Raw genomic sequence first — 10,192 nt, forward strand, 5'->3', positions numbered from 1 at the left:
AAACATTAGGGCTCTGTGGGTACATCAGTGCATCCGAGGTTAGTTCGAGTCAGTGTGTGCTGGGACTTTGCATGTCTGGGGCTTTTTCCTTCGGCTTTGTTGTTTCTGTTGAGATAAATTAAGCATGACTCTGGTAGTCTATCTACCCAGCCTTGAGGAGGATCTCAGCTGTGCAAGTTCTCTCTGCCCTAAGGATGCAGAGACTAACTCAGTAACCCTGTTTTTACCTCTCTTTGTAATCATGCCCCCCTCTCTACCCCTGTCTCTTCCTTTGGTTTTCACTTTGTTAACTCACTGACTGAAACTGCTAGCCCTCCAGGGTAGGCCAAATGTTTCACTGAGACAAATCTGAGTCTTACTAAAACTTTATTAATACTATCCAAACCTTGAAGGTATTGCCAACAAAAAATAAAGCCAGTAAAATCAAACTGTTTTTCCAACTTAAAACTGTACTTGTATGTAAATATCTTTATATCAACAGTGGCTCAAATAACTACGTTATGTGAAAGGTGTCACTCGTGTGAAAAACTCAGACAATCATTACCTAGTGCTGCATTTCCCTTAAGCTCTATGGAGCATTTCAGCATCTTTCAGCTCATTGTTTTGGTGTTTGGTAACTGTTTTCATTCACTCTCATGGCTCTCATCATGTGTAGCAGCTGATTTCAATGAAAAATTCTGTTACACACACTCTATATGACCCACTCAGCAGCAAACAGGAAAAAAACACAGAGACCAGCTGGTGAACAAGGTGGAGTATTCAGCAGGTAAAGGGAGATTTTCCTGAGAAGTTGGTGGAGAGCAAAAAGGAGAATGAATTGGATGAATGGATGGATGATGTTTTTCCAGCCGTTCTACCACTGATTTGTAGACGTTCTTGTAGTTCTTTTTGGCAATCGGGAGACGTCATAGTCATCAGAAATTCTTGATAACGGAGGATAACGTTTTTAATGGTTTTACACAAAACAACTAAAAGGAAAACAGGAACATGAAATCCAGTAAAACACATACTCTAGAATTACTGACGGCATTATTTATTAATCTAAAGAATAAACAAAGAAAAATCAGGAGTTATCATCTTTTTTTAAGACTACTATCCATTGCTTTGCCTATGTAAAACCAGTAAGCAGTATTCATATCCAAATCTCTAGTCACATTTTACTAAAGTCAAACTATCTGTGCCTCACCCTACACATCACAACATATGGGTAGACTGCGAACAAAACTCACACAGGGAGAACATGGATTAAGAGAGCAAATGAAAAAGGGAGAAAAAAGAGAGAAAGATAGGTGACATAATGCAGAAGACGGATATAGATAATGAGGCTAAAGCAAGAATGAGAAGAAATGAGATGTGAAGTACCTGTGCTCTCGGCAGAAAACTGCAGAGAGAGAAAGAGACGACACAGAGCAATTAAATGACAGGGACAGAGTGAGAAAGAGGGCAAAAAAGAGACGGGGACAAAAAACTAGAGCAGTAAGTGTTCAAAACAAAACATGAAAAGAAAGAGAGAGAGACTGGAAAAGCCAAATTTGCTTTGGTCCAGTTAATTCTACCACCAGCTCAAATGTACTATGAATAAGAATTCATTTATATATTTTTTTTTTTGTGAATAAATTTAACAGACGAGCTAATCGTTTCCATGTATGGGCCATATTTGTTCTACATTTCATCAGCCAATACATTTGTTTTCAGAACTGCTGAAACTCATCTAAATGTGATTAGTGCTAACAGAAAAACTGTCTGATAAAAATGAGCAAATGAACAAAGGCAGACATCCTTAGACCTCCATCCCTCTACTTCATGATGGAGGAAAAAAAAACAAAATCATCAGCTGATCCGAGGCTCACTATGACGAGACAGAGGAGGACTCAGACAGTAAAGTCTGTCCTCAGCTGGCAAATAATCTGCATGGACTCTGCTGTGCAACCTTTTTATATCAAAGTCCTGCTTCTTGAACACAGTCCCAGTGCTGGATAAGTGGTCAGACTCCATGACCTCAACAAGGATCCCAGTAATGGTCTGCCATGTTGCCTCAAACCAGAGCTGGAGCTGACATTTCTCCTGCTGTCTCAGCCCTTCAGGTTTCACAGTGGGACTCTCAAGAATAAGGGCTAAAAAGTGAAGGAATTTACAATAAGCCATTTTAATTTCCCATTTTTAAAGCAGCATCAGATCACCCTGATAGCTGTGTTAAGCCAAGGCTGATGGAAATGTATTTAGTCATAATTCAAAAATACTAGACAAATGAAGTTTTTGACTTGATGATGATGCTAGATGAAAAGTCAGAGGATCATCAAATATATAACAACTCAATCTGAGGGGGGCAGGTACTTAACATCAATGCACTCCATGCAGTAGATGGCGAAATCAATAATTTGAACCCCATGGTGGCACTGAAACATAAAAAGTCAGGGTGTCACCACAGTCACTGGGAGACATTAGGCCTTGTGAGATGGTGTGTAAAAAGAGAACATTAAACAGTAAGGCTGATATGAACTACTGTATAAAGAGGTTATTGCAGAATGGAAATACACTGATTGTCTTCTGTCCATAATTAGTATCAATGACAGGGTCAGATTTCCTAAAAATATAAATATATATATATATATAAATATAACTTGCACAAACTAAATAAATACACGATACATGTTTTAACCTGATGAATGCTACTTGTTAATGAGTACGCGTGCAATTGACACCGATTAATTGTTATTATTTACTAGAGACCCATTGTTTAGGAACCAAGAGTGTCTGAACAAAATGTTGTGCCAGTTGTGTAGATATTTCACTAGATATGAGACAACTTTCAGTAACGTCATTTGGACTTATCCTCTGGGAACCTTGAATCTCTGCACAAAATTTAATGGCAAATCAACATTTGTCAAGATATTTCACTAAAAGCCATGACTGTGGACAGTCACTCCCCAAAGACATTAGGATTCATCTTCTGGAAAAGATGAATGTCTATACAAAACTTAGCAGCAATCCCTGCAATAGTTGTTTCAATCTGGACCAAAATGGTGGACAACTGACCAACCAACATTGCCGTCCTAAACGCCACATCATTTATGTGGCCACAGATCTGACTTTGTGGGTTCTTTTTCAAGACGCAAGGCAATTTTCAAGGACACCTCTGATATTGCATTAATGTAATGTAAGATAATATTCGATGTGGTGGTGCACACAGACACACACTGCCATCACCTCCCAGTATCCATTCTATCTGTGATGATGATTTGGATCTGTAAGTAAAAGCAAAGATAAAAACACGCATATTTCCTCTCTCTTACACACATTTGCACACAAGGCATTTTAAGAATAAACGGAATGGTCACCGTAGGTCAAGCACTAAAAACCAAGAGCATTATTTACCACAGGCCACATTTTTTCTACACATAAGCCATTAACTGAGCTAAAACTGAATGGCAAAAAACATTATTTTGGTAATGTCCTGAGCACTGAGTTCATGCTGAAATAGGAATTTCATCAGTCCCCTCAGAGAGCTGAAAAGTGCCGTTCACTCGGCTGTGTGAGCAGCGATAGCGGAGGAGACTATTATTTGAAGTGAGCTGGTAAACAGAACCTGGCTCAAATTGATTTGTGTTTCTTTCCATAAGACGAGTCGTGAAAAGTTGAATTCCAACGCCTATGCTATGTCTAATATGAGACATGCTCATTCAAGTTAGCATTCCCAATGCAACTTATGCAGCTCAAGCCACAGGCAGAAATGTACAAAACACACATGTAGATATACCTCAAAGGGGCTTGAGCAAATGCTGTTTGGCCTCCTACAGAGAAAGTGCCCCTCTTCTGTTTTTATTTATATGTTTCTGCCACGTCCAGGTAGTGTAGCCAGTGTTCCTGTAGCTTTGAACTTGCAAACTATAATTCCAACAGAACATTCAGAGCCTTTGCTATCTTTTTGTATCATTTTCCTTGTTTGTGCAAGGAAATTATCTCTTTTAACTTTTTGGACAATTCTGTTGACCATATTTCTAACATGCAACCAAACATCACTGTGAACAAATCCCTAGCCAGCCCGGGTATTTGATGTGTTCTTTCTCAAGCACACCGCAACTTATGAGGCCCTTGATTGGTTGCATCATGTGTGCTTGAGACAACAGCTGATCTGCAAATGAGTGCTCTTATGAGAGATTCTATTCAGGGGGTTGAATAATAGACAGTTTGTGTTGAATTTGGAGAATTTGACAAAAAAAAGATTGGATAAAAGTGAGAAAACATCAATGGAGAGACAACACGCGCACACATACGTACACACACATGAACTCACCCCCAGCTTGCGGCTGCGCATGCGTACGTAGCCCTGTTTGACGATGTCATTGAAGTTGGAGGCCATCTTCGGAGGGGCGGTAACCTGCTGGCCGTCCCTGTGGAGACCATCCAGATGTTTCTTCCCACCCTCAAACAGTCCCTCGCTTCTCCTTCTACCTTCCCAAAGCTGCCAGCTTCTCTGTCCTGTGTGGCTTCTTCCCGTTCACTTTCAGTCTTGTGAGTCTCCTGCAGGCTTTGTGTGTTTTTCCAGTGTAACACCTCCTGTTTATATCTATCCTAACTGTGTCTCTCCTCTTTAATGGAGCTCCTCACATGTCCCGTCCTTTTTTCCTCCTCGTCCTTTTGCTCTTTTTTTGATTTTTGATTTGATTTGTTTCACTCCTTTGCCCCTTGCTCTTCTCGTGTTTTCCGTTTCATCTGTCCTTTCATTCAGTCCTCACCAGATGGCATCTCTAGGAAATGGACAGAGAGAGATAGAGGGAGTGAGAGAGATAGGCTGAGCGGATATATATGTATGTATATATATTATTCATTGAAGAGTGAGGAGCACAACATTATCGTCCATTATTCATGCTGGGGGGACACTGTCATTGAGGCCAAGTGTGCAGGATGGTCTGCTCGTGACATACCATTGTACTGTAATGTCAGACATTGTACTATTATATCTGCCTTCCTTTGTCTGAGTCTATGTGTGTTTAAATGTGAGCACACATGTGCGCTTGTGTATGCATGTGTGTGTGTAGTGTAGCTACACATACAGCTGTAATGCTCTACAAAGAACATCACAGGAGGTAGCGTCTACGAGGAGGTACAGTATCCAGGAAAGAGGGTATGAGGTTTAATCTGTTCTCTCATCAGAGCCTGCTTACCCATCATGCCCCATAGTTTATTCCCTGCACCCATCTAGTTAAATTTCCATTTCAAACACGGTGATCTCTTCATCCTTTCCTTTCAGCATTTTTTATGTTGCAATGCTGCTGCCTTTAGCAGTCCTCATTTGTTCAAGGTGCACTTATCCATGTTTTCATGTTTACAATCAAATAACTGTGTGTAATGTGACTTGTCACTCAGAAACTCTGTAGTTCTGCTCAGCTTTATGCAGCCTTTTATCCTCTTTTAGCTTGGATAAACCCTCCGTACTCTTAGCCTGGTGCCAGATCTCTAAATTGCCGCCCCTATTTGGGGTTGTGCCAATTCACTGTTATTTTCAACAGTTTGAGAAAGAATCAGCTAATCTGTAGGGGGGGTTGAGATGTGGATGTCATCTTTCTGAGGAGCTACATCCATGGAAAAACTTACAGGTTGTTGTAAATTACTAGCAGAAATAACAGATCCTTAACATGTTTAAATAATCTGTAAACACAACACTGACATAGTATCACCTATGAAGTTAATATGATGAATGTGTTGCTTACTTACACACCCAGCAGATATCGAGGAACATTAGCATTCATTTGGGTAGTTGCTTTGTTCACCTGATGAATGTCAGTCAATATTCACTTTCCTTTTAGTTCCTTTTTTGATCTTCACCAACTCCTCCGAAAAATATCTGTTTGGCGCCCGGCTAGATAGTGTAGGGTAGTGGTTGGTTTATCAGAGCTTATTGCTGAAAACAGCTGTCTGCTGCTGCTGTAAACAAAGTTAATGAGAGAGCTGTGACTGAACCGTAACAGTAACTGAACGGTAAAGCTACGGGCTGTAAAACAACAAACAATGAACTGAAAGATGCCAAAGCACTCGCATGTAGAGTTGAAGGAAACTGCAGAGTTGATGAGAGTTCATCACTAAGGGTGACTAACTTCATATATCTGGGGTAATTTTCTAGGTAGTTATTAAAATAAAACCACTATTATAGCTTCCATGTTTAATGAAAATAACATAGCTTGGAGACATGCATTACTGTTTTCTGTTGGTCTAGGATTTTTCACTTCTGGAAGCCTGTCGCAGAAACCTCTCTTGGTGCTATTCTTTGTTTTTGGACTTTGTTTTTGTGAAACTGGAGGGTATTTGAAAATTTCTGGAAAATGTTCATGCTAAAAAGGATCAAGACGCACAAGAAATTCAGTCACTGCCCAAAGCTCATTATTATAGGTAAGGGTTGGAATGTAGACGGACCATTTTACCCTCACTTGTTAACAAGACAATGATATACTTGAACTCTTTCACTTGGAACAACCCAAAGAGAGCAATCCATAATTTTACGGCAGACAACCCTAGACTTGGAGGTATTCATTCCGACAGCTTCACTGGACTGCAAAACCCAATACATGCTGAAGATTATGCAATCAACAGAACCACACCATCTGCAATGAGCAGAGAAGTAATACTGAGGTCCCCAAACTGAACAGTCTTTTCACCTGGGCTTCACCTTAAGACCCTGTCCATAAAGATCACAAACCAAGACAATGACGAGGGATAACCTTGGCAGAGCCCAACACCGAATGAAAATGTGTTTGACTTACTGAAGAGAATACAGTCACAGCTCTCAATCCGTTTATCCAATCCGTTCAATTATATAAGAGCTAGATGGCTTGTAGCAATGGTCCCAGTACCCTATACCCCTACAGTACCACAGTACCTTCCGCATCTCAGGGCGAATCTCATCCACACCAGGCACCTTGCCAATTAGGATATTCTTGACGACCTCCGAGACTTCTGCCAAGTATATGGATGAGGAATCTCCTGAGTATTCAAACTCTGCCTCCTCCACAGAGGTCAGCAGTTATTTTCCCCTGCTCTCCCTTGCTGAGTCATCGAACAGTTCGCCAGAATTTCCTTGAGGCCAACCAAAAATACGTCTACACAGTGGTGAAGTTAAAGTCTCACAGTAGAACTATAGAGCCCCCTTGGCAGTGCCCCACCAGGAACTTCCAAGGTCAAATACTGTTCAGTGCATATTCACAGACCCCTATACCTGTATGTATTATTTAGATATAGATTACACTGTACTATACTATACTATACTATATTAGATTTCATATTCTACACTATTATATTTCTGTACTATACAATATATTATGTTATATTACTACATTTCAACTCCTATTACATTTTACATTCTATACTATTTTATGCTGTACTATATTATACTATATTATGTTACTTTTTTACATAGTTTTAACACCATGTATCATTACTAAATCATATTATATATTATTCTTGTGTTCGCTATTATGGTAGATGGTATTATATTACTCTCACGTGTACTATACTTCACTGACTTTGCTGTTACCATTCAGACTACTATGTAACTTCACTATTATTTTAAGTAATGCTCGTCGCATATACGCGGCTTGCCTTGAAAGTATGAGTTTAATTGCCCTTGTTGTTTCTACTTTTATTTCTAATCTTATTTTTATTTGAAATGTGGATGGAAAGGTGCACGGACGGGTTCAAACACAAAGAGACATGGGAATGAGGAGATGAGAATGTGCTTGACCTAGTGCTGGAGTAAGCCATGTGTGAAATACAGCAGAGACAGACACAAAGACACTCATTTCCCCTCCAGAGAGCGAGGACACTTACCATCTAAATTGACTCACTTGCTATAATGAAACTGATATACAAGAGGTGATGTGACTTACACGGCCAGTTATGCATCCTGTGCATGCAGATGCACATGTGCAACCCAATGTTTATGTGTGTGTGGGAGTGTGTGTTTGCCATCAGGCTAGGAGCAGTGGGGCAGACATTTCCCATAGGGCTCAGTGGTAAATCTCCCTGACAACAGTGGAACAGAGACATTAAACTTTAACAAGGGGATCGTTAATACACACACAGGCTCAGGCTCACACACACATATGCACACGGCTGGCAAAAGAGGAGGCAGGGAGAGGCTTATCATTATGGCAATGTTGGTTTAACTAAGTAGCTCAGGCACAAAAGACTATTAAACATTAAACAAACACACAGCATTAGACTAAATGGAAGAGCACACAGTCATGCAAATACACAAACAGATGTCACACACATGTGCCTATGAATGTGTAAATACAAAATAATTATCTTTGTTTGTCACCATCCTAGTGGAGTCATTTTAGGACTAATATGAGAAGTATGTGTTCAGTTGAACCACCTTGAATGAAATGTGTGTTCAGAATGAACTTTGTTCAAGGTATTCAGAATTATAACATAAATAAGTTATTACCACAATCATTTGTGGACATTAGTGTGTTGGCCATGAATAATTAAGCACACTGCTAGGAAGGCTAGAAGCTTCTGGTAGGCCTTGTTCATTATACATTTTTCATAGGGTACCACCACCAGTACTTGGATTAAGGTGTAGGTGCAGCAGCTCAAAAGGCATTAAAATATTGCAGTGCAAGAGGAAGTAGCAGAAATACACTCATTTCCAGCTATCAGGAGAAATCAGTATTTATATTGAATAACAAAATTTAGATCTGATTGATAATTAAATGAATATTCCAGAGTTTTGGACGGTAGAGGTTGGCACTGCATTGCATGCACTATTATGCAACACTGACAAGACCAGCATCTACAGTGTTGTGCAAAAGTCTTACGTAGGTGTAAAGGATTGTTGTAACGTAAGACTGCTTTCAAAAATATATAATTTAATTGTTTATTTTTATTAATTTACAAAATGCAAAGAGAGCGAATAGAAGAAAAATCTAAATCAACTCAATCTTTGGTGTGACCACCCGTGGCAGTAGTCACACCAAATATTGAGTTGGCAGTTACAAATTTCAAACAAAGGGGCTTTGAATTTGGTACTTCAGTGTTGAGTACTCAAGATTTGATTGACCTTTCCCTTTAAATGTTGCTCATTGAGAAGGAATGGCATCTGATTACAGTTTAGAAGTTCTAAACAGCAAAAATAAAATTTTATTTTGTAATTCCACAACTTCATTTACAGATCTGGAGACAATAACAATGAATAATACATAATACATAAGATAATAGCGGAGCTGTATATATACTGACTTTCTGCTCCGAGCTGTATGTGTGTGTGAGCCAACCTGAAACTATGTCTCGTAACCAACATACAAACATGTATGTGAGTGTATGTTTATGTGTGTTTGTGACTGCTATCCTCTACATATTTTTGAATCACTAATAACATTACAGCCACACACACACACACACACATCACAGTGAGCAATGGGAACATATACTCACACACAGCCACCTGTCTCTCCAGCCTCTCGCCTGCAGAGAGGTGACTCATGAAATCAGTCAGGCAATCAGCCCCTTTTCCTCTATGCCTGTCTCCTCTCTTCTTCTTCTTCTTCATCTCACTTTTTCCTTCTCTCATTCCCTTCCATGTCTCACCCTTTTCCTTCCATTCTCGCTTATTCATTCCTTTTGACAAAATCGTGTGTATCAGACAACTCCTGGACATGCACAGGCTCAAGTATTTTTGCTGACAGTGTTTCTTGATTTGTTATTACATAACTGTGTTGGCATTAGTTATTTACATTCCAAGTCTTCTGATTTGAAGAGTGAAAATGAAAAGAAAAATCCATGCGGAAGATGGCACAGTGTCAGTGAGTCACCCTGCCAGTTCTGGCACCATTTCAAAGCTGAACAAGACTTCAACCAGTGTATGAGCCAGCTGCCACGATATTATGGAGAACTTAACACGTCATAAGATTAAATGTCATTTATGTCATGTCACACTTTTGCACAAGACCATTTTGGGGCTTCTTTCTCAATGATACTTTAACAAGAAGTGTGAAAAAGTGCATTCAAGCTAAATTGTACGTGAGCTTGATCATCAAACATCATTGAGCATCATCAAACAGGACTAAGAGTCTACAGCGATGCCAGCAGCACTGTGAGGCTGCTGACACCTGACATCCGTTGACAGGATTCAGTCTCAGTCCCCATCTTCGCCCCGTGCGACTCTCTGGATCCTATGTAGCGGACTCGTCTCTCC

General features: G+C 39.8%; 1 protein-coding gene across 1 annotated transcript in view; it reads right to left on the reverse strand.

Annotated features, from left to right (window-relative positions):
* dok4 (docking protein 4) overlaps positions 1–4,520 on the reverse strand; it is a 31,860-nt gene extending 27,340 nt beyond the window's left edge. Inside the window, exon 1 of the mRNA XM_070833449.1 lies at positions 4,295–4,520. Coding sequence (XP_070689550.1) covers positions 4,295–4,360 — 66 coding nt within the window. The 5' untranslated portion in view covers positions 4,361–4,520. The remainder of the gene's footprint in view (positions 1–4,294) is intronic.
* Positions 4,521–10,192: the final 5,672 nt, after the last annotated feature.

The sequence above is a fragment of the Pempheris klunzingeri genome, chromosome 1 (assembly GCF_042242105.1).
Source record: "Pempheris klunzingeri isolate RE-2024b chromosome 1, fPemKlu1.hap1, whole genome shotgun sequence".
Lineage (NCBI taxonomy): Eukaryota > Metazoa > Chordata > Actinopteri > Acropomatiformes > Pempheridae > Pempheris > Pempheris klunzingeri.